This window comes from Elgaria multicarinata, chromosome 3, assembly GCF_023053635.1.
Source record: "Elgaria multicarinata webbii isolate HBS135686 ecotype San Diego chromosome 3, rElgMul1.1.pri, whole genome shotgun sequence".
Taxonomy (NCBI): Eukaryota; Metazoa; Chordata; class Lepidosauria; order Squamata; family Anguidae; genus Elgaria; species Elgaria multicarinata.
Window position 1 is genome coordinate 113287775 of NC_086173.1, and position 26070 is coordinate 113313844.

The 26070-nt window shown below is 40.7% G+C and overlaps 1 protein-coding gene across 1 annotated transcript in view; it reads left to right on the plus strand.

Annotated features, from left to right (window-relative positions):
- CACNA2D3 (calcium voltage-gated channel auxiliary subunit alpha2delta 3) overlaps positions 1-26070 on the plus strand; it is a 650216-nt gene that overhangs the window by 118534 nt on the left and 505612 nt on the right. The window contains exon 3 of the mRNA XM_063121610.1: positions 12336-12452. Coding sequence (XP_062977680.1) covers positions 12336-12452 — 117 coding nt within the window. The remainder of the gene's footprint in view (positions 1-12335; positions 12453-26070) is intronic.

Consider the following 26070-nt stretch of genomic DNA (forward strand, 5'->3'; position numbering starts at 1 on the left):
CCCATTCACTTTGGCCTTCGGCCTTGCCCACGGCTGGAATGTGGTCCTCAAGAGCTTCTCCCAAAAGGAATCACACCCTTGGGCTGAGAGCAGATCCAGACCCCTGCTCTGCTCAGACTTTGTGCTTTTAATTAAAGGAAAAAATTGAAGATGGTTACATCTGCCCATCATGTGACATTTAGTTTGGTCCTTAGGCCCAAAGAAGAAAGCTCTCCAGTTCTTTTAGAGCACAGTGGGATTTGTTGATGCTTAGCTGCTAACACATTCATTATATGCCTAAATGCAATCTAAGGATAAAAGTTGAAGAATTTCCCCATGCCTCCTGCTCCTGCAATGTTTCTATTAATTATTTCAGGGGGCAGATTTGACACTCACACACACACACACACACACTCCTTGTAATTTCAGTATGAATATGTTGGTGGTAGAAATGTTCCAAGAATGTGACAAAATGCAGAAGAGCGATAAGTGCTCTTTGCCCTTGACAAGAAGAAGAGTAGTGCCAGTAGTGAAATAAAGCCAATATAAGACTGAAAGTAAATGGCCTGCATTACCCAGAGAGGGAAGTTTTAGGAGAACATTATTCAAAGAGATAAGCAAGCACAGACTCAAGAAACATTACAGTCATGACGAGTTTTTGAGTTGAAGGAAAAGAACGCAGGTCAATGCTACTGTTTCTGCTGAAGCTAAATGTTCTTTTTCAGTTTATTGCTAAACTATCTCTTTCTGCTGGCTCTGAAATATTTTTTTGAACAGCAGCATTTCACCTGTAGAAAGGGCATAACTGTGACATACTGATGTATGTGACAGACATTTCTACAACAACAACAACAACAGTTTATTGCGGTCAATAGACCATTCCAGACAGACATTTCTAGTATAGCCTCTATTTCTCTGACTTGCTACTCTGAGGGCCAAACTAAACTTTCTCCTAACCAAGCATAGTTTAGCTATGTGTAATTGTTTTCCCTGCTCTTGTGTAAATGTGCACAGCCCTGATTTGGATCAGGACCATGGTGCCTCAGGAGGGTTCTCCCCCCAATTCCACTGCCCCGCAAGTGGAGGGGGGGGAATTAAAAAAAAAAGAAAAATGTCTCCATTGGAGTCAATGGAGGCTTTTTTTCTTTTTAAACTTGGTTCCCTATGATGTGTGTGGAATTTCAGGTAAACAAAGTGCCTGAAGTATCCCCTCCTGAAGTCCTATGTTGTTTTTCCTACCCTCATGTAAGTGTGTGGTTCCAATTTGTGTTAGGACCACAAACTTACATAAAAGTAGAGAAAACAATCATATATTATAGTAACGTGTAACTATAGACTGGGTCGCATGATCACCACAGCCCACCATTGCTTATTTAAACCACAGTGGGTTGGGGTGCATGCCAATGGACATTTTGAATATTCAGCCCCCAGTGGGATTTTGCCATGGTTTGACGTGTTGTCTGAAACCAGGCACCAGGGATTGCTAGAGGAGGAAACAACCCATGGTCTTTGTAGGGTTATTTACCCCTCCAACAACCTCTGTTCCACTGGTATGGATGAGAAGGCAAACCATGGCAAACACCCACCAGGGGTTGAATATTCAAAATGGCCTCTAGCACACTCTGCAGAGATTGTGCAGACCCTGCCTATTATTGATCAGGAGAATCTATCTGAGTTCTATCTTCTGGAGATTAACAAATTGGGGAAATTGGGGAAAGCCTGTGTAACATGTAACTTAACTCTAACTGGGATAGAACTAACTTAATTTTGGAAAAATAAAAAACTGAGTGGAATTGAACTTGATTGATTTGCCCATCCCTAGCTTTTAGATAGAGCAGACTGACGTGTGAAAAATTTCTGCAGTGTTTCACTCCAGCTGTGTAAGTTAATGAAGAGTTGTTTAAGTTGATAAATTGAAGCAAATGTAGAACAGCTGTCAATAATTCCTGTGTGGACAAGGGGTTGCTTTCCTGGGTTACAGTCTGGAAATGCAGGTGTTTAACTTAAAGCTAGTAAAGTGTATTATACAATCAGATATATCCAGGTTTCCAAAAGTATCACTGTTTTTTTCAACCTGCAACTTCAGAAATGTGACTATTTTAAATATCATATGCATTCAAAGAGCTGGAAATGCTTGCTGTTTGATCTTCAGCCACCTCCCAAATATGAAGAACTTTGTGAAATTTTCTCTCCCAAATATGAAGAACTTTGTGAAATTTAGTAAATTCTTATCAGAAATAAACAGGAGCAAAATTCTCATCCATCTGCATCAGCCAATTCAATCGGTAGTACAGCTATTCCCAGCATGGGGCAAACCATGATATACCTGCCTGCCATATAGCTGTTAGATAAGGAGCCTGTGAGATAAAAGACAACCATAATTAAGCATTAACATGGCTTTATCCACAAGGATTCCAGCCCAGATATTTAAGAGCAAAGTGCTGGTCAAGCCCTAGGCTTTGATGGACAAATCTGTCAGTTTCACTTTTGTCTATAATCAATATTTTTTAAAATTAGAAGTTCTTTCCCCCTAAATATGGAGAACTGTGAAATTTTTTGGTTAATTCTTATCAAAACTGAACTGAAACAAATTTCTCACCCATCTCTATGTTGCACCTTCCCCTGCACTGAAGTCTTTATAGCAAGACGAATTTAAATCTCATTGTACTAATATATTATAAATCAATCAGGCCCATGTGGATTGGACATGAATATGGCTCCTGGATTGCAGCCAGAATCACACTATCTCTAAAACGTTGGCTAAAGGGAGATGGCATTGAAGAACCAGTACCTGCTGCCTGTCTCTGCATTGTTGTTCCTGTGAACTGAGTCCTCTTCAGCTCAGTGCTGAGCAGACGATTTGTCTAGAACAGTAACACAGAATTTTGTTGGTGTGTTTTATGTTCCTGTCTGGATATTGGAAGACCTGTTCATAGTCACATAGTGGCTGCTGATTCACTATCTTTCTTTTCCTCACTTCTACTGCTGTAATTGATTTTAAAGCCAGAAGATGCTGACAACCTCTCTGATTACAGCTCTTTCGCATCCTTATGAAAATATTACAGATAGTATCACGGTTATCTTTAGTCCTAATTAGGAATCATATCCACAAGCTACCTGTTCTGAAAGGAACACTGTTGTACCAAATGGCCTTTATGCTGACATGGTGCATCGGTGAGCAAAGCAACATTTCCTTATGTGGAATATTGTTGTCTTGGCTTAATACTTTGATTAATTTAAGCTCCATTGATTTAAGTGGGTCTACTCTAAAGGCATGTCTACACCGTAGAGGGGGGAGGATTGCAGACTTACTGGCTTCCATGATCCTCTCTGGGCATCTTGACGGCCATGTGATGTCCTGGAAAGACTTCGCGGCTGTCATTTTTTAAAACAACAATGGAGCAGAGCGCATTTACGCTTCAGTGCAAACATTTACAAACAAACAAGCACCCGGCCCCCGCTCCCCACCCCCCATGGGCATGGACTGCTGCCACGCAGCTCCATGCCCATTTCAAGTGCCTTGCTACTCACGGGGAGGATGGGACGACCTGGGAGCAGCAACCACATGGCCCGCGCTTCGCGGGGTGGTCCTAGAATTGTGGAAAAATCAGGTTTTCCATGGGTTCTGATATCCCAGGGAAACTCCTTGGTCGTCCTAGGTTGCCCCTGGGATCCCCTGTGCATCGTTTGGACGCACAGGGATGATCCAAGGACTACCCCGGGATATAGGGCTGGTCTAGAATGTCCTAAGTCTGATTAAAGCTGGATCCAACCCAATAGGTTAGGGCAGCCTTCCCCAACCAATTAGGGATTAACTTCTATTAACAACCTATTAACTCCTGGGATTTGTAGTCCAAAATACCTAGAGGGCACCATGCTGAGGAAGGCTTGGTTAGGCAATGAATGGGCACAGATTCCACTTTCCTTTTTAACCATAAGAAAGGTTATGGTCTCTATGAGAGACAAATTATATGGGACTTCTATCACAATGTTTTGGTCATGTGTGGCTGATCTTTGTTTTGAACAAAAAGCCAGCGTTTCCCACACACCCCCCCCCCCAAGCTGGATTGGGAATGGCCCTGACCAGAAAACATCTTAAACCACGGTGGTTTAAGGTGTCTTTGAACACGGCCACTGTGGCATGGAGGGAGCTTTCCTCCCATTGTGAATAGCATGTGTGTGTATGTGTGATTCTCATTAGGTTTGTGCCATGGGCCTGCTTTGGCTTCCTGCCCCTCTCTTCCCCCAGCTATTTTGTTTCTAAAAAGTCACCCGCACCACATCTTGAAGTGAGGAATCCTGGAGGGCAAGGTAAAAGACATATCTTCACTACTCTTTCAGAAAAATAGCAGGAATTAGAACAACAGTTTTAAGATGCCTTTTTTAATGGTGTGCTGCCTTTAATGATGCACTGGTTTTAAAAGTTTGAATTAGTCGTATGTATTTTATGGTGTTTCTATTTGTGTTGTACCCGCCTCGATCCAGAGGGAGAGGTGGGTAATAAATTATTATTATTATTATTATTATTATTATTATTATTATTATTAACTCCTTGTATATCCCCTAAACCCAAACTCCACCCCTAAACACACGTTGTATATGTTCTCAGCCCGTATACTGCTGTGGGATAATCCCGCAGCAACAGAGGGCCACATGAAAGCATTGGCACTTATGGAGATACATAGGCTGAATAAGGACTGCAAACAAAAAGCCATGTCTGGCTATGAAACCTCCCACCTGCCAGGTCCCTGCAAAAGTGTCTTGCTGCTTTGCTGTTGAAACTGTTGTGAAGAGAGAGAGAGAGAGAGAATTGAGCTCTGAGGAAAATGCTCTTTGAACCCAGTTCACTCCCTCCACATTCTATAGAGGGAATGTTCTTTGTTGACATGGAAGATTATTAAGACTCCCTTTCATATTTTACACGGTAGTTATTTGCTGTTCCTCTCTTGGTGTTTCACCAGTATTACCTGCAGTAAATATATAAAGCATGAAGGGTGAACATGAGTTCCTAAACATGCACAGGGTACTGGCAATGTGTTGTAGCTAATCACAACTCCTAAGCTTCTATCCCAATTGTTAAGAGTGGACATCTGACATTCATAGCATATTTAGGGTGACCATATGGAAAAGAAGGCAGGGCTCCTATATCTTTAACAGTTGTATAGAAAAAAGAATTTCAGCAGGTGTCATATGTAGGCATGAAGCACCTGATGAAATTCCCTCTACACCACAACAGTTAAAGCTGCAGGAACCCTGCCCTCTTTTGTATCTGGTCACTCTAGCTGTACTAATGGTACTCCGCTAATGGAGGGTCTGTTTATTTAAATTCATTACAGAAATAAGTACATTTGTGACAGATATAAAACAGGGCAGGGCTCCTGCAGCTTTAATTGTTGTGATGAAGAGGGAATTTCACCAGGTGCTGCATGCCTACAAATGACACCTGCTGAGATTCCGTTTTCTATACAACTGTTAAACATACAGGAGCTCTGTCCTCCTTTCCATATGGTCACCCTAAGCATATTTATTTAAAGCTTTTTTAAAAAATCTTGCCCCTCAGCCAAAAAGGCTCCTGGAGTAGCTTAACTACAATCACTAAAACAAGACAGACCCTGCCTGCAGGCTTACAGTGTGGAAAGGCATGACACAAAAGGAAAAAGGGATGGGATAGGATGGGAAGAGGAAAAATGTTTACTGCGTGAAACCTTGATATAAACACTACAGTGGGCCTGGCAAGCACAATTACCATGCCAAGTGTGAAGTTGCTCTGACTGCTTATTGTAGGATTTTAGGGAGTGTTCTTATATAATACTTTTTGCAAGATGTCCTTTTAAAGAAATTGTTAAAACTGGGAAAAGCAACACAGAATTATTTTTATTTTTAAAGGAAAGCATCCCTTCTGTTGAATGGTGAAGCAAGTCTGGCATCTGAACGCCATCAACCGTAGCACAGTGCAGCAAGAGTGGGAAACATAATAAAACCAATTATCTTTGAGTTTTTGAATGTCATTGAAAATTATCATATAAAATACCTTTACTACAAAATACAGAATTTGTGCATCTAATTAAAGTGAATATTGTTTCATTCTGGCTGTCATTCTCTGGAATTGCATACCTGGAGCCTTCTCTGAGATTGAAGGGAACGTAACAACATCTGCTTGCTTGGGGCTTCAGGTAAAAATCAGAGTTTTTCATGGAAGCCACAGAGTTACAGTGTTCAGTGAAAGTAGGATAGACCATGTGGCCTGTATAATTAAGAGGGCAGTTTTGGGGTCACTCTCAGAAGGTAAAATACAGGAAATAATTCACAAGCAAAAATGATCTTGGTTTCGGATATCCTAAAGCATTCTAGCGTTATTATATAGGGCAGTTAATTTAAAGGCAATTACACATATCTGTGTTCTGTCACAATGTCATGTATTTTTCTATTCATAACAGGAAAATGAATAAAAAGGAAACAGGTCAGCATTTTACCCTTTACCCACAATACTGCAAATCCATAATCACGTTGATTATTCTTTACATGCAGAGAGACAGAGGGTGCTATAGTGGTCAGTGTGTTTGACTTGGATCAGAAAAAAACACACACACTTAGTCAGCTATGAAACTTTGTTCTTAAAGGTGGGATAATAAACAGATAAATAAAGGAATTAAATCCAGATCATGTTGCCCACAATCAAGAGCAATTGGGGAGAGGGAGAGGGAGGAGCCTTACTATAAGAAATGTAATAAAGTGTGAGATTGGGAGTAAAGAACAAGATTATGCCACGTAGGTGTTAAATTAAGTAATGGGCAAGCAAGAGTCATTTAAAAGGATCTTATATGTGGCTGGACATAGCTTAAAGTATGTAGTTACACTGCATTATGTTTTGTTTTGTTGAAAATTCACAATAAAATTGATTAAAATAGCTTAAACTAAATCGCCAATACCAATTCTTATCATAACTCCACAAAAGAGAGGTTTGATTAGGTGTTTCCTCTCCAGTGCTGGGTAAAATGGATCAGGGAGGGGTTATCTGCCCAAGCAAGTGTTCTGGGTGGGGTGGGGTGGGTAATTTCTCCCCCATCACCCACACAATGCTGTACCCCTTGCTTTCTCACCCAATTTCAGGGCAGGAACTTCATTTGGTAATGGAATTTCACCTTTGGCTGCTTTCACCCTAGGGACTTAGCAAGACTGGCTGGCATAGATAGGCACCCACTGATGGACCCCACTTGGAGTTGCTCTTCCTCTTCACCATCACAACCTGCTTGTTGACCTGCCTCTCATCTGGGCCAGACCATGATGCTGGGGAGAAGGAGGAGCAGTAGATGCTACTGCTTCCTGGCTCTCTGCCTGTCATGCAAGCAAGTGGTAGTGAGGATAAGGAGCAATGGCGCCTAGTAGCAACAGTGGTGAGGAAATAGATTAACAGAGAGAGGGAGCCCCTTGATGGTGTCTTGGGTGAGGGGAAGGTTTAACCCTCCCCTTCTGCTGTTCCAAATTGGAATAGCAAGCACACAATTACTCTAGAGTAAAAAAGAGATTATTTTCAGCTGCCCAGTACACAGTTAATGTGACATGTAGTTTGACACCCCTATTAGATATAACTTAAAGTGTTCCTTTTCTAATAATGACATATGTTTGTATGTAAATAACTGAGAACCTAACCAATTATCCCCTCAAAACACCAGTAGTGGTACTTATTTGTTGCATGTTTATTACCTGAGGTCTTGCCAGAAAAGACTAAATTCTGCTAAGGGAAAAAGCTGCCTCCTTTCATAGTATCTTTCACCATCTTGGGGAAAATGGAGGCAGAAAGTCTCCCTTCCCATTCTGCAGTTCTGATTCACACACCATTGCAGCCATTGTCTCAGGAGAGTGGGGAGCGAGCCTTCCTTCCTTTGTTATTATTTATTTATATAGCACCATCAATGTACATGGTCCTTCCTTCCTTATTTATATATTTATTTATTTATTACACATAACAAACTGTGGCAAAGTCTTGGTGGTATGGGGATACCAAGTCATCTTGTCTGCCTCCTGAGGAATCTGTATAATGAATAAGTAGCAACGGTAAGAACAGACCACAGAACGACGGACTGGTTTAAGATTGGGAAAGGAGTACGGCAGGGCTGTATATTCTCACCTTACCTATTCAACTTGTATGCAGAACACATCATGTGATGTGCTGGGCTTGACGAATCCAAGGCTGGAGTTAAAATTGCAGGAAGAAACATTAACAATCTCAGATATGCAGATGACACCACTTTGATGGCTGAAAGCGAGGAGGAGCTGAGGAGCCTTATGACAAAGGTGAAAGAAGAAAGTGCACTTGAGGGAATGCTATTAAAGGCAAAACTGAAGTACTTTGGCCACATAATGAGAAGACAGGATACCCTGGAGAAGAGGCTGATGCTAGGGAAAGTGGAAGGCAAAAGGAAGAGGGGCCAACCAAGGGCAAGATGGATGGATGATATTCTGGAGGTGACAGACTTGACCTTGGGGGAGCTAAGGGTGGCAACGGCCGACAGAAAGCTCTGGCGTGGGCTGGTCCATGAAGTCACGAAGAGTCGGAAGGGACTGAACGAATAAACAACAAACACCACCCCCATAGCCAGAGCTCTCTGGGTGGTTTACAGAAATTCTAAAATTGAGATAAAAACAAGTATACAAAATTTTAAATTTTAAAACACAGAACATACACACATAAAGCATTAAAAACCATTATGCTTTCGCTGATGCAGAAACAGCTGTGCAATGTCTTGTTCACAGTGTCTCTTCCATTGTGTGAGCACCCTTGAGGGCAGGAGGATGAATATTTTATATAATTCTATGCTGCCCGTCTTCAGGAGGAAATTGCGTTGAGGTCCTGTCCATCATAGCTGTCCATTACATTGAATTTGTTCCCTATCTTGAAATAAGAAATATAAGATAGGTGGGGAACAAACTAGTCAGCATTCTTGATCATATAGCTCATAATCAGGTTGCAATGATTTTTTTCTGATTGTGCAAACATTCAGTTTAAGTTCCTATGAGTTGCCTTTGGCACATTATTACCAGATACTCAGTGAACACGCAAGTAAAAAATTGACCCAAACACATGAACAACATTAAAAGTTTTGACAGTGAAGTAGTGTTTCTCTTTCCGTTGTGCTTGTGTGAAATGATCTGGCAAAATGGATGCTGCAGAATTAATGTAGGGCTTGTGTATTTTCTTTCTGAAATGATAAATGTTCTTGGGCTGTGCAGAGTGTCTTCCCAAATGCTGATCCTGCGAACAAAAGGAATTTGTATTTTGAATATTTCTTGTAATGCAGCAAAACGGAAGACTGTAGACACTTGGTCTTCTAGACAACTGCATACATCCACTTAGAGAATATTACAAGATTTTGATATAACTGGCAGTTGTAAGCTTTTACTTACTATTTCCCTCTTTTTAATGGTTCTGATGTAGGCATACTGTAAGACTTATTTAGGTTTCTTTTTCATTTTCATTTTAATAGGGTTGTACTAAAGAATATCTGGACACACAATTAAACATATAGTATTGTACCCAACTGTGTCCAATTGCTGGTGGAACAGATGCCGCCCCCCCCCTACAACCTCACCTCCAAAATTAGATAAGATCAAAATAAGGAAAGCAAATTAGTAATAGTTATAATTCATTATCTAAAATATTTTCCTTTCCTTTGATTTCAATAATTGAATATTGATGTTTTGACTTACAATTTCGTTGACAGTAATTTGCCTGCTTCTGTTCATTGTCTTCTTTTGATCTTCTCTAATCAAGTCAAAAGGAAGAAGTTATTGATCTTAGACAATATGATCAAAGGCGTGAGTTCACAATCATAAATTACACACAAATTGATGGAGAAATACCCCAATCCCTGGCATCCACTTTGTTTGCTAGAAAATAAGGAGGTGGAAGAAAGAATTATCTCATTCAAGTAGTCAAAGATGGTTCAGTTTTCTTTCTTACAAAGGACCCTTTTTAATTTTGCTGTTAGAGGTATGTAGGAAAGCTGTAGCTTTTAGGGTAGAAACTGGTTAAATGCTTTCTACACTACTGCTAGATATACACTACTGCTTTATAGCAGTACTGAAGTGCACTGATAACTGTTGGGGCATAGGACACATTTCATATACTGCTTTCATAGTGTTAGATCCTGTTTTTTATTCAACATTTGTAATGATTTGACACAAGATGTAGATCTGGCCTGGGCATCATTTTTGCATTGTGTCCTGCAGGAGGCAGGCTTGCTATGGGTTGTTGTAACATGTGAAGCAAGGCAGGAGGGGATGTTAAGGGCTAGACAATACTCAAACAACTCTAAAACAAGCCATGGATTATTTGAGGATTTTCCAGTCTTCAAACAACCCCTGCTGTGTGGGTGTGCACTACATGACAACCCACGGCAAGCCGGGCACTCGTGGGCACCATACAAAAATGGTGCCCATGGGAGCCCAGCACAATGCAATTAACCCATGGTGAGCTGTCATTTTGTGTGAATCAGGTAGCTGTGTCTGAGAGTCAGCTGAAATGTTGCTGAAGCTCTGGATGATCATGAAAGACAATTGAGAGCTACTCACTTGATGGCAGGGCCCAATCATATGAGGAGTCTGCAGGCATTCTTAGTGCTAGCATGGATCTATATCAGGGACATTGAACCGAAATGGTTCCCACTCCCCGCAGGTCTCTGGGACCACATCCATATATTTTTCACTGAAACATTTGATTGGAAAGAGTGACTGGTTAGCTTTTAAAGGTACCTGCCTTCTCCAACTGATGCCAGTGTGCTATCCGTAAACATTTTGCCTGCCAAAGTCTTTTCACCGGAACCACGTCTGCCCCAGTAAGCAGTTCCTCCCATCAGTTCTTCAGCTCCCAGCTCTCCCCCCATGTAATTACCCTTCCAGCACAAACATCGCTGTCATCTTAGTAGGGTGGACACGTGTCCTCTTATACAGAGGACACTGCTCTATTTGAAGGGCTGCCAGAGACCATCCTCTATTTGAAGGGATGTCTTGTCCAATTCTGGATTAAAGATAAAGAACCATAGGAAATGTTGCCCATCAGCAATTAGCACCTGAACAGCAGACTGAACAGTCATCTGTATTATGGTGAGATGAACTATATTTCTCTTTAAATTGTAATAATTATTTTTGAATTTGGATCTATACATATAAATTAGCACATGCAAATTTCATGTAAATTACCAGTGCTTTCTGTTGTCTGTCCTGCTGACATGCTTCCTCTGTTTTGACAATTCATAAGGGGCTAGGCTTCACTGGTCAAGGGACTCTATTACGACTTATTCCATACCCTTCCTGCTTGCCTGTTAATTGCCAGCAAACGGCAAATTCTGCACTCTCTAAACCCCTTGACACTTGTGCTTTTGATACATAATAGGAGAAGTTGATGTTAAAGCATGCAGCAGTAGTTGCTTTACTCTGCTACCCTGAAAACGGTTCAATATGTGTGTGTTTTTTAAAGTATGGTGGGGTTGCAGAGCTCATGTGAGAATGCGAGGGGCCTGAGAAGGCCTTTAATCCTTATATTTGGCAGTCCTGGCCAATGTGGTAAGTACCTTATGGTTCTCCTTGGTGCTGCCGCACATTAATGCTTCTCTTGGCAGTTTCACATATGGGGCATAACATTTTGAATTATAGCATTTTGAATTAGTCCTGAATCAAGGCACAAGGTTAGCCAACACACCCGGGAGTGGGACAAATCACAGCATGTAGGTAACAATGAATGTTGTTGTTCATATTGTCATACATTGTTATTCACTGCCAAGACAGACTAGGCCCGCTCTCTGTTGCCCTTCTGCCAGCAGGCAAAGATGTTTTCCAGGCAGGCCTTTGGCATGTAAGCTAATCTGTTGCTGAAGGGGAGTATAGTTGGTTTGGTGCTGCCCATTGCATTTATAGTTGTGTTTTTAACTGTATTTTAATGGATCTGTTTGTCTATTATTTTTTAATTGATATTTTATTTATTTCATTATTATTAGCCGCCTTGAGTGGCATTTTTTGTGGAAACATGTGATACACACATGTGCACACACTCACACACGTATGACGTGGATGAGCGTATCACAATAATTAGAAACTATTTTACTTTTGCCATATTTGGTTGCTGTTTTAGACTTTCATAAAAGCATGCCCGGATATTTCTTTACCATTTTCAGGAAGGAAGGTAACCTACTTTTGTTCTATCTGGGAAACAACCAGCAATTCATTTGTTCTGTCATGAGATTTTTTAATGCTTTTCAAATTTGAAATGCTTTTCAAATTTGAAATGCTTTTCAAATTTAAGTATCTAACTGCAGTTGTAGTTCTGCTGGTTCTCTTAGCAACTCCTTTTTCTCTTGCAGAAATATAAAGAATATGAGAAGGATGTTACCGTAGAAGAAATTGACGGCCTTCAACTTGTGAAGAAGCTAGCAAAGAATATGGAAGAGATGTTTCATAAAAAGTCTGAAGCTGTGCGGGTACGTAGCTCATAGGGCTGGACTAAAATCTTCCCTCCAGTTTCCCAAATATTGTGGGGTGGATGGATTTATATTCTTGTTCTTTTGCGGGTGGGGTGGGGTGGAAAATACATTTACCTGAATTTGGGGTGGGTGGGTGGCAAGGCGCTTGCTGCTTAGCTAAAATAGCTTTGGCTGTTGAGCAGTATAAAAAATATAACAAATAAATAAATAAATAAATAAATAAAACGTATCCTTAAGAGGTGGCTGGGGGATTTTTTAAACATTTTTTCTTGCTCTTTATATGAGATGCACACAAAGTAGGGCAAAGGGTCTCTCCACTGTTCCCTAGAATGCTATGGAAGTGAGATCATACCCAAGACATTCCAGGAAGCTTGGCTGGTAGAATAGGGTCTCATGCCAATGCAATCAGCACATGTTACTCCACTTCTGAAATCTCTTCATTGGCTTCCAATTCACTTCAGAATCCAATATAAACTTCTCCTGTTGACCTACAAAGCTTTTCACTGTCTAGCCCCTTCCTATCTCTCCTCTCTCATCTCACACTATTGCCCCGCTCGTACTCTTCATTCCTCTGATGCCATGTTTCTCACCTGTCCAAGGGTCTCTACTTCCCTTGCTCGGCTTCGTCCATTTTCTTCGGCTGCCCCTTACGCCTGGAACGCTCTTCCAGAACATTTGAGAACTACAAGTTCAATGGCAGCTTTTAAAGCTCAGCTAAAAACTTTTATTTTTCCTAAAGCTTTTAAAACTTGATTTTGCTCTGACTTTTATACTCCCTGTTTGGTGCATTCTCTTCCCCTCCTTATTGTTTTATTATGATTTTATTAGAATGTAATCCTATGCGGCAGGGTCTTGCTATTTATTGTTTTACTCTGTACAGCACCATGTACATTGATGGTGCTATATAAATAAATAAATTAATAATAATAATAATAATAATAATAATAATAATAATAATAATAATAATAATCTTTCTCTTTAAAAGTGATTAAAATTAAGGGAGGGGGGGGGAATGGACCCAAATCCTCAGCCCACCTTGTAAGGTTAAATAAGATAAGTGGCAATCTTCCTAGAAATTTCTGGGAAATTCCCTTGTCCTACAATAGAAGGGGGTCTTCATTTTGCCCCTACCCACTGAGTGGTCAAAAACCGCTGGCAGGATTTTTTAGCTGTGCTCTAGTAGCAGATAATTCCCCTTTACATCTTGTGCTATTGTTCCAACCTGCTTTGGGCTGCCTTCCCTAACTAGGTGCCCTCCAGAGACATTGTACTACATTCTCTCCATAATCCCCAATTAATGACCTTGCTGGCTGGGGATAATGAGACTTGCAGTCCAACCCATTTGGAGGGGGGAAGGCTGATTTAGGATCTTAACACCCATGGTAGCTCAGTGCAATGCTGTGGAAATGGAGACGTGGAAGGCTGATGATGGCCTTTGTTTTAATATACCCCAAGCAGAATGGTTTAACTTTTGATCACACATATGCTCATCTTCCTGTGGATTTAAAATTCCTGTTTTAGACTGCTTCTTTTGGAAAACATACATCAATACTGAAGGGCAATGATTGATAGAAAGGTAGACAATAGATAGATAGATAGAAAACTCTGTATAAGGAGCACATGGTGGGGGAAATAAAATCACACATACCTCATCGTCATGGGTGCTGTACTCTACAAAAGGTGCACACTTGTGAGACACATAATCTTTCTTTACTCCATCCTCTAGCTTTCAGTATTTTTTAATACAAAAGAAAGCAGTTCAGAAACGGAGACCTGGAATTAAATGTCAGAATCTTCCTGCTCTGTAGAGACAAATGAGTTATTTTGAAAGCCATGTTGGCTGTAATTGGTACATGGTTTTTGACTCTTGCTATCCTTTTTGTTCTTGTCTTTGTAATAAGACTTCTCTAAAGATTAGTTGCCCTGAGCTTTTGAATGCATTCTGTTGTTTTAGGACTATTTTAAAATTCATATGATTTGTGGACCATGTTTTTTTAAAACGAAGGTGGAAGCAAACAAAAGTTTCATTGGCTTTATAATCTGGCATTATAATCGGTTGGTGTGCGTTCAGCAGTTCTGAGGGAGCACAGGAAACCTGTAGAATATGGCTTCCTGAGAATCTGGGCTTTCATTTGAGAGAACAAAAGAGAGCTTATGTTATACCTAAAGTGCATGGGCAACACCAGCTGAACTCTCTGAAGCCAGTGGCATGGACACTGGGCAAGGTTTTCAGTGAATGGGCGAGGAGCTTCAGTGCCCTGCAAAACTCATTTGTCCCTGCCCATGAATAGCAAAACCAGAATAAATTGTGCAAAAGAATAAGAATGGCAGACTAAATCATGGAAATGATGCAAATCTCCTCAATTTGTGTAATTTATGCCAGTCATGGTATTTTGCTTTTCTTGGCACAGAATTTGGATTACCTTGGTGCAGAATTTCTGCTTTATTTGGGTATTGCTGTTTTAGCAGGGAGTATACACAGCCTTATGGATAAAGAAAAGTTTTGTATATTTGGTTATATTTGTGTATATTTGGTTGTAGTTCTGAAATGGCAAGGCTGTTTTATTACTTTCACTTAGAGCTGATCCCAAATGGATATCATAATCTTTCATAACAACTTGACATTTCATTTTATACAGGTAGTCTGGAGACACTCGGCAAGGGATTCTGCTTTCCATCGCTGCCCTGCCCCCGCTTTCTGCTCAAGCTGAGCGTGTCCATTGTATCTTTGTTGCTTCCCCATTGTAAACCTCTAGTGTTCATTTATGCATTCTTGGGTGGAGGGACAGGAGATTCTAGAATAAGTAGAAGGTGAGCAACACAGCACAGTTTGATCAACTGCAGCTTTGGGTGGATTTAGGAAGCCAGGATTTCTGACAAAGTTTCAAAGAACCAGATTTTTGAGGCTGACAGGAAGTAGGATACCCTCGCTGCTGAAGGCATTTTAGAGCCCTTCAGATGATCTAGTTTGTCCTGGATTCTACTACGTTGTAATTGTAAAAATAATTACATGTTAAAAGCGAATGGCTGTGTTTGGCCACCCTTTATTTTCAGCTGATGACCCACAACCAGACTTGAAATTTTAGATGGAGCATCCTAATCCCATGGTCCAGCTAAGACGGCCATTGTTCATTCATTTCTGCTTGAATTGGTACAACATAAATAAGGCCCCTGTGTCAGTAACCAGCACCATTTCAATTACCCAGTAGAAATTGAAGTGTTTTGTGAGCAGCACAAAATGTTCAAAACTTAGAGCTGAACCATACCTTACAGCTGTAGCATGGCAGCCAGTGCAATATGGCTGCTTCCACACTGGTCTGGTAACTTCTTGAAGGAAATGCTTCATGTAGATCATGAGTAGGGAACTTTTCTTAGCCTGAAGGCCAAATTCAGTTTTGGAAAAGCCGTTAGGGGGTCATGTGTGGGGCTGAAGGCAAAGAGGTAGGGCAAAGGCAAGGTATGTGGGACCAGAAATGCAGTAATAATAATAATAACAACACCGTATTGTATCTTAAAGCTCTTATTGCCAATAACTAAGGCCTTAGCTAGACCTAATGTTTATCCCAGGATAGTCCCGGGGTCATCCCTGTTCATGTAAATGACACACAGGGGACCCCGGGATAAATCTTAGGTCTAGCTAAGGCCCCAGTCTCAGGAGAGGCATTTCAACCTTTTAGAACAGGGGGAAAAACTGCACAAACTATTGGTTTGCTCACCAGTTTGCCTTTTGGGAAATGGGTGTTTTGTGGCTGACCATGACCAACATTTGTGGGGGTGCCTATAACAGTCTTTCAAAATTCAAAAAGTGCAAACTGGCTCAAGAAGATTAAGAACTTCTGATAATTCAATCCCCCTTCCAGCAGCATATTTCAAGTTTGACATAGGTACCCCATTTTGACATTCTATTTACAAGCAAATACCTTAAATGTTGTTTTTATATCCCCAAGCATATTCGAGTAGCCTGAAACCAAACAATGTTTTGTTGTCTGGCGGTGTTCAGGCACCTGTTACTTAGTCAGTTAAAGAGCTTGTATTTTACAAATGAAGAGAACATTCAGTCTGCCATGAACATCTACCAAGCAGGAGGAGAAATGGTCATGTTGCTTCATTACGTTACTTGTAAAAAAGGCACATAAAAGAAATAAATCAAAGAATCTGAAGACAGTTTGTAAAGGTCGTGTGCAAAATGAAGTACTACCAGTTTCATTGGTAAAAATATTCTCTTAGCTTTTTTGGAGACATAAAATGGTTTTTAAGCAACAGTTTCCACTCTACTAATGTAGAGTGCTTTTAAAGATGACTGTTTGATTTACACTGATAAAGCTAAAAAAAAAGGAGAGCACCTTCTTGAGTGCAATAGCGTAGGCTTTTCTTTTTTGTTTTACACTTTAGTGCCTTAGACATACAGAAAAATGTAGAGAAGAGAAGATTTCCCCCTTTATTAGGTTCCCCCCCCCCACTTTGCCCCTTCTTCTGGCTACCTGGTGTTCACTGCAGAATTGATTCCCATTATAGGTGTACTGTGAAAAGTAATTGCTGTTGTACAGTAATTCAATTTCAGCACATTCACGCGCCAGTAAACCAGCAGAGTTTATCAAGAGAAAACAGGGACATTAAAGCTTTTTATCATGAAATTCCACATGTAGACGCCCATTTTTCCAAAGGGCAGAATATCAGCATTTGCATTTCATAAACACGGGCAATTGCAGGTGTTTTTTTACAGCAGTCATTCAGACTGCTTGGAGCTATTATTAGAATGATATTGTTTAGGTTCAGCAAATATAATGCTGGTATTTCAGTTGTGCATATATGTGAAATAGGTGTTGTTGATGTGTCATTTAATATCTACCTCACTTCAAATGCAGTGTTAATATAAAGTAATTCCAAGGTTGAACCAGTTCTTTTGAATTACAATGTAATCCCAATGTGTGCTGCTTTTGATGACTCAGCAGTGAACACTTTGAAAGGAGACATGAACACTGGTGGATAATCTGAGACTGTAGAAAATATTCCAGAAGTAACGGAAGTGGTTTTGCCATAGATTTTATTTACAAAAATAAATAAATAAATAAACAACCAAGATAGTAGTTTTTCTTCTGTTCATTTAGCATATATGTACAGATTGTCCTAATTTATTTTAATCTTGGTATTTTAGCATACTGTTAGTACAAGTACATATAGCTCCTCCCTTCTTATTATTTTGCTAAAAATAAAAATTATATATGATTTTTATATTTTCTTGGCATTCTTATTTTACTAATTGAATGTCTATTGGTAGACCTCATCGTATGTCTACCCACCACACTCACACTCACGCCAACCTTATCCCTAAAGGCTTTTTTTATTATTCCACTCAACTTTTGGATGATTGTAGGATTCATTTTATAACTGTTTATCTACTGGTATTATTTTTATATTTTATAGGCAGTGTCTAATGCCTTTGCTCCGCTTATGCAATTGACATAGGGCTAGCGTAAGTGACTTTTAGTGGCATGGCAGGTTTTTCAAGGAAACCCGTTATACCAGCAGATATTGTTGGAATTGTGCTAGAGGTCATTCATGCTAGTGTTACATTAATGGTGTGAGCAGCAGTGCTGGATAATGCCCTATATATTTATATTTATTTATTTAATTTCTATAATGCCCAATAGTTGAAGCTTTCTGGGCGGTTCACAACAATTTAAGCATATAAAATACATGACAATAAAATACAATATAAAAGTCTAAAAGTTTAAAACTACAGGATAATAACAACAACAACCACCAAACAGAACCTAGCAGCAGTGCAAAAATTTTAAATACAGTAACAGATTTTAAAAAAGATATACACTCAGATGGCATTTATGATTGTCAGAAAAGGTCCTGCTTGTCATTCCAAGATGAACAGACTGTCGTCACGAAAAACCTCAGCAGAGGGCCTTCTCTGTAGTGGCACCCACCCTCTGGAAAACCCTCCCTTGTGCTGTTCAGGGGATGTAAAATGTAACATCCTTCAAATGCCTCCTGAAAACATATCTTTTAAGACAAGCATTCCCTGGACTACAACATATTATGGTTTTATATAACTTTAAAAAAGAATTAAGTTTTAAATCTTTTTTCTTTTTGTATATTATGGTTTTAATTGTAAACTGCTCAGAGAGCTTTGGCCGTTAGGCAGCATAAATATGTAATAAATAAATAAGTTGGGGACTAAGACCCAAACACTGACTTGTACTTTGTTTGTGGTCTTGGGTAACTCATTTGCTTCTATCTAGTTCAGCACTCTATCGCAGTGGCCAGCCAAATGCCTTTGGGAAGCTTACCATCATCAGGGTATGTGGATAAGAGCCTTCTCCCTCTTTATCCCAACATTTGGTATTCAAAGAGAGGGAGAGAGAAGAGGGCATGTGTTGTGCCTGGTTGTATGAGCCTGTTGATGCATGAGAAATAAAGACACTTCAGACATTGGTGTCATGTACCTCATAACATGAAAGAAAGAAATAGGAACAATGTATCAGGATAGGAAGAGAAGCAATAAATAATAAATTGGTGAGGGTGGGAGGAAAAGACTTTTGTTCAAATGATTTTAGGATGTTACATTTTGTATTGCAAAGGTTAAGAGAGAATCACCTTTATATTTGAAATGTCAGTTGAAGTCACATTTTCGGTATCTGCAGTGTCTTTTATTACACCCACTTTCTATTCTGTTGAGAAGGATTTCCTGTCACTTGGCCAAGGCTAGGATGGGAAACAACAAATACCCTTGAGATGAAAAGCAAATTCTATCATCATTCAGGTTCTCTCCTCCACCCTCCCCTGCACCTTTTTGTGTCCATGAAGGGGAATGACATATTAAAGTAGGACAATAATAATAATAATAATAATAATAATAATAATAATAATAATAATAATAATAATAATAATAATACATCCACACCAACATTCAGAAAGAAGTCATACTTAAAACATGCTCAATTGTAAGGAAAGGCACCTTTTGTTTAAAAAGACTCAAAGAGTTTTACAGCAGGAGTTAAAACATGCAAAAAATTAAAACATTTTAAAACAGCTAAGATCCAGTTAAATGTCAAGACCAGATAAAACAACTAAATTAACAAGTCCCATCACATGCCATCAAATTCTTGGGAGTGGAACAAAGTCTTAATCTGGTGCCAAAGAGATGACAATGTTGGCTATAGGCAGACCTCACTGGGGAGAGCATTCTACAAATTGGCTGTGGGTGGGGGAAACCACCGAGAAGGCCCTCTCCCTTGTTGCTGTCCTCCAGAACTCCCTTGAGGGAGGCACTCAAATGTTCATTGCAGTGTAGGTATTAGTTCATATTGTGAGAGGCGCTCCATCAGGTACTATGGTCCCAAGCTATGTAAGGCTTTATAGGACAAAACAGCTCCTTGAATTAGGGTTGGAAATCTACAGCCAGCCGGAATCGCTGTTATATGTTTAGATCTTCTGGCCCCTGCTGTCAGTCTGGCCACCACATTTTGCCCAAACTGCTTCGAACCATCTTCAAAGGCAACCCCACATATAGAGCAGATTGTAGTAATCTAATATGGACTTTACCAGTGCATAGACTACTGAAGCCAGATAATCCCTGTCCAGATAGGGGCATAACTGGACCACTAGCCAAAGCTGGTAGAAGGTGCTCTGGGCCACTGAGCCATCTGAGCCTCAAGTGACAGTGATGCCTCCAGGAGAACCCCCAAACTATGAACCTGCTCCTTCACGGGGAGTGTAACACCATCTGGAACAGGCTGAACACTCTCCATCTTGTCAGATGGGAAAAGAATGCATTAACTGTTAAAGAACAGAACCGTATTTGTGCATATTTATTTAAAAATGAATTAATTATTACAAGTGGTATATGTGTTTCTTTGTTTTAAAATGTGTATTCCACCCAATTAGCATAGCATCTTGAGTAGCTAAGGGCCTAACTAAATGTGATATTAGTTGTGTGAATGCAATTAACATGCATGTTTCTTGTTACTTAAATAGCAGGCATGGGAAAGACTGAGATGCTTCAGGCCCCTGGGCAGTGAGGAGAGGAAGTTGGACTTTTTCTCCTCCTCCTGCCACGGTCCCAACAAAAATCACCCATCTAAAGGTGCTATTTGCCTTTCAGCAGTTTTGGAGAGGTGATTTTTGTTGGGACTGTCACATGAGTCTGCTCAGGTTTCTCCATGGTTGCTGTTGATGTAACTTATTAACTGCTTTCATGTAATGTCATGCCTAGTGTGGCCTGAGAAAACTAGAAAAATCAATGAATGCATTATGCTCTGGGCTTACAGTATAAATTACATACAGTTATGTGTTACTGAATAATCACTGCATAACGCCATATGACCCTCAAGATGCTTGGAACTACCTGAAACTCTTCAATGTGTCTCTTCAATGTGTGAAAAACAGGTTTTTGCACCCTGCCACACAGGGACGGTTGGTAAGGTTGTGTAAATTTCCTGCGTGTACTTTCTCCCTTCCCATGGCCAGCCAAGAACATGCACAGGATTAAGCTTTTGAACAACTTTACCAATCTCCAAAGAGGAAGGTCTGTGGTAGTGTGCAAAAAATAGCATTATTGGCACATTGAATAGACATATTGAAGAGGCGCAGGTATCGCTAAGCATTTTGTGAACCGCTCAGAAAGCTTCAGCTGTGGGGCGGTATATAAATGTAAATAAATAAATAAATAAATAAGCATCCTGAGGGTCATGTGACATTATGCAGTGATTGTGTAGTGCCACATAACTATGCAATTTATAATTTTAGGCCTTTTTTAGCTTTCAGATGCTGTGATGTGAAAATGCAAAAGAAATTTATACAGTTGGTTTTTTTTAAAGCAAGGGCGTGTAAATGGGCTGTGGGAGGAATGAAATTATGGTGAATCAACCAAGTTTCACTATAAATAGGTCCAACTGACAGAATAAAGACATAATAAAATAAGATGGCTATAATTGTATTAATTACCAGCAACAAATGAAAGGGTTTCAGCCATATTTTTATTCAGTATTTCAGCAACACGTTTTGCAGCTTCCTTGTTTTATGATTTTTGTTCCTGCTAAATGTATGATCCCAAAAGCTAAGAATACCTCAGTACTGATTTGGATGTTCCACTAAAGTGAGATTGTCTAAGCATGATTTCCCCTTGCTTCTGACTGCCTCCTTCTAGTCAAAGCAGGTGTAGATGGATCCACTTATGGTAAGAGCCGCATGGGAGCACACAGATTTAATCTTACATCGGATGTGTATATTGAGAATTTGTGGAGGGATAGCTGTGTTGCAGCAAAACAACAAAGGGTCTTGTGGCACCTTAAAGACTAATACATTTATGGCATAAACTTTTATATACCGCATTCCACTTCATCAGATTCATGAATGCTTATGCTATAGTAAATTCATTAGTATTTAAGGTGCCACAATACTCTTGGTGGTACCAGTCACCAGCCCCCTTAATGGAGCATGGATGTCTACATCAGGTAAGCCTGCATGTGTAAGTGTCATGCCTTACCTGGGGGAGAATTCGTCGGATAAGGAAGGGAAGGGGGAGAGCCAGCACAGTGGGTCCCAGGGGGAGAGCTGGAGGCTCCAGCTGACAGCACTCCCTGGAACCATTAGAAGAGCAGCCTGGCTCCTCCAGTGTCATCCATGGACTCCCCCAAATGCAGGAGCCAGAACCAGAGATGATTCATCCCACCAAACGGCATGGGCTCAGACCTGAGCAGCAGAGAAGCAAGAAGATGCCACAGCATGGGGCCTCCCTTAAAAGCAACATGCCTATTAGCCAACTGTGCTGATTAACAGCCAGCTATAAATCAGCACAGCTGGCGCTAGATCTCTGTTGCAGTCAACTGTGGGTTAACCTCAGCAGGCTGCCTTGCTTCTTCGGACATTGCTGACCCCTGGACAACTCACCTTGACAGCCCCTGACTGGCTTTGATGCTTGGCACAACTGACTTCTATGGCTTGATCTCTGGACTGCTTTTGAGCTCGCCCCTGCCTTCTACTGTGCTATTTGGATTCCCATGTATGACTTTGGAGTGGACTGGCTTCTCTCTTTGTTTACACCTGGGACTATCTGAGCCTTGAACAGGGCTGGCCTCGAAACAGGACAGTAGGCTGCCATGTGAAGAGGAACTCCCATGTCATAGTGTTCCAGGTCACATGTAAGCCAATACACACAGATTATGTTTGTAGGATTTTCTGCTGCAGATCTCCAAGGTCAATTCCTGGACATTGGGGAGGGAGCAGGCCTGGAAAGCTGCCAGACATTGGAGGTAGGGTCAGCAGTGCAATCCTGCTGCTTGTTCAACATGTGGAGCGCCTTCACACACATAACCAATGTATTCTGATTGCTTTAACTGCAGAAGTCCAAGCAGAGGCCAATGCAAAGTACTGAATGGGCCATGTAGGGGCTTTAATGTAACTACTGCTGCTGCTGCCATAGAGTGGTGAAGTAGAGCCAGGACTGGACCAAATGCTTAGTCATTCTCTTGCATCTGTATGGCATAGTTCTGCATAGGATCAGAGCAGTAGTAGTCCTGGGCACAAAAATGGCAATTTATGTGCTTTGAAAATCTAGCCCGATTACGGTACTTCTTCAAGCATAAATTTCATGCTCCTTCAACCATAAAAGTGGGTAGGAACATAGGAAGCTGTTTTACACTGAGCCAGACCATTGCCTCCCAGTATTGTTGAGGCAAGAGTTTTTCTAGCCTTACTTGGAGAAGCCTGGGATTTGAACCTAGGACCTTCTGCATGCAAAGCAGGTGCTGTACCACTGAGCCATGGGCCTGCCCTAGGATGTTTCGGCCTGGCTCTTTTCATTACTTGGAGAGATTGGCAGCCATTTAAGTAAAGGTGGGGAAGGATAGAGAGATGAGTCTGTGTTGTTTAGCGTTCAAATAGGCCACAGGCTGCACAGCCTCTCACATGTCCTGAATCCTACATTACCCTGGATCTTCAGGTGGCAGTAGTGGCAAGGGACATACTTGCACAAGTAGGTGTAGGTGGAAACAAAGTAGGTGTCAGTGGAAACAAAACCCTATGAAGAGAGACTTAAAGAACTGGGCATGTTTAGCCTGGAGAAGAGGAGATGGAGGGGAGACATGATAGCACTCTTCAAATACTTACAAGGTTGTCACACAGAGGAGGGCCAGGATCTCTTCTCGATCCTCCCAGAGTGCAGGACACAGAATAACGGGCTCAAATTACAGGAAGCCAGATTCCGGCTGGACATCAGGAAAAACTTCCTGACTGTTAAAGCAGTACGACAATGGAATCAGTTACCTAGGAAGGTTGTGGGCTCTCCCACACGAGAGGCATTCACGAGGCAGCTGGACAACCATCTGTCAGGTAGTGCGTCAGCTGTGGGTCTTCTGGACCTGGCAAAAGTGACCATGACTTGATTACATCAAGGCTACACTATTGCAATGTGTGCTGTTTGGGCCTATCTTTGAAGAGACTGTTCAGTTGGTGCAAAATGTGGCAGCTCGGCTGCTGACTGCTATGTGGTAACAGGAGCATATCACCCCGATACTGAAAGATCTGCACTGGTGACTGAATGTTGTTATGGATGTTATGGTTTTTAAAGGTTGTTTTTCATATTTTAGTATGTTTGTATTTGATTATGTTTTTTATTTTCTGTAATCATTGTAAACCACCTTGGCTACTTTCAAGAAAGGTGATTTGTGCTCTTCATAGAACCGTGACATTACTGCTATGTCATGTATTGCTAGACTTTCTTCTTCTCTCTACAGACAGCTATATAGGTGACTAATTCATGTATCTGACAAAGCAGGTCCTGGTCCATGAAAGCTTACTCCACCGTATAGTTGTTCGTCTTTTGGGTTCTCTTTGGCCTGATTCACACATCATGGCTATCCAGCAAGCAAATACATGTTATGCTCGCTCCTGGCCATTCACCCACTCCCACTGAGCTAAACAGCCCAGGGACATTCTGTTCTTGGGTTGCCTGTGATATCCAAAATCGGATTGTAGGCAGTTGTGGGAAGAACTTGTAACCCATGATTTGTTCGTGGTTTACACATTTGATTGGTTTCTTCCACCTCAACCTACAGTACTGAGTTTGGATATCATGGACAACCTAAAGCTTTTTTTTCCTAAAGCTTTTAAAACTTGATGTTGTGCAGACTTCTACTGTTACTTTCTACTGTTAGTTTTACCCTACCCTGTGCCTGCTTACCCTACCCTGTACCTGTTTGCATTCTCTTCCCCTCCTTATTGTTTTACTATGATTTTATTAGATTGTAAGCCTATGCGGCAGGGTCTTGCTATTTACTGTTTTACTCTGTACAGCACCATGTACACTGATGGTGCTATATAAATAAATAATAATAATAATAATAATAATAATAATAATAATAATAATAACCCAGGAATGAAGCAGTGAGAGCAGGTGGGCAGGTGAAAGCCAACACTCTTGCTTGCTCCCATTTCATTCTCAACAACCCATGGTTAAATACATTGTGGGCTGTTGAGATGTGTGAAATGGGCTTTTGTGGTTTCATGTATTTCAGAGTCCTGATCTTCTTTTAGTGCATTATTAATCTAGTTGGTAAAAATACTCTGATGTGTTTACTCTAGTTTAGATACCCAAATAATTCCTCATATTTATAATGTAGCTTGTCCTGTCCCACTTTGGCTTACGTGTGTTCCTACAATAACATATATTTATGGTTCCATAGACTTTCCATTGAAGCTGTTTGCCCCAGTTGCATATTCTGTTGTATCAGTGAAGCTTATTAGAATATCTCTGCAACATGCAGATAAGAGAGATTATTCTCTTTGTTATCTGAGGTTTGCATCTGTCACCCCTCCCTAGAGAAGTTGCTTTTTGTATGGTAATGATGTGTCTTTGGCTGATATTGGAGTAGACTTGCATATGGATTACTTGGTTCAAGTTAATTAAGGTCTATTAAGGGTTATTAAGCAAAAGAAAAGAATAATGAATAAGGTTTAAGAGCTTTTTCTACATAGTATCCATTAAAGCAGAAATGGGACTTCAGCATGAAGGACTAACAAGAAGGGAGTTCCCACATATTTGCCTTTTGTCCTAGGCTATCTAACTCAAGTAATGTTAGGGGTAAACCCTAAACCAACCTTTCCCAACCTAGTGCCCTCCAGATGTTTTGGACTTCAACTCCCGTCATTGCCAGGCACCATGGCCAAACTGAATCTGGTATACTGGCAAGGGAGAGTGTGGGAATGTATTGTAGACTATAATAACCCATGCTTTTAGGCTGCAAACTTACGCAGTTACTAGGGAGTAACTCCCATTCAGCATAGCTGTAAATAACCCCCATTAAACTTGCTCTCCCCACTCCCATCACCAACAAGCACAACAGCACTGGACAGAGACCTCAGCACTGGAGGACATTGCTTTGCCGTTCCTAGTTTCAGGACCAGGTGAGGAGGCAGAGAGCCGCTGGCAAAGGTGTCTCCTCATTTTATTTCAGATACTTTATTTTGGTAGTTTCTGGGATTCCGGAACACTTTTTTAAACACTTCTTTGATTCTAACACTTCTTTAAATCCTAAAATCTACACCAAATGTTGTAATATTAAGTTTCTAGCAAACTCATCATAAGACTCTTAAAGACTCTTTT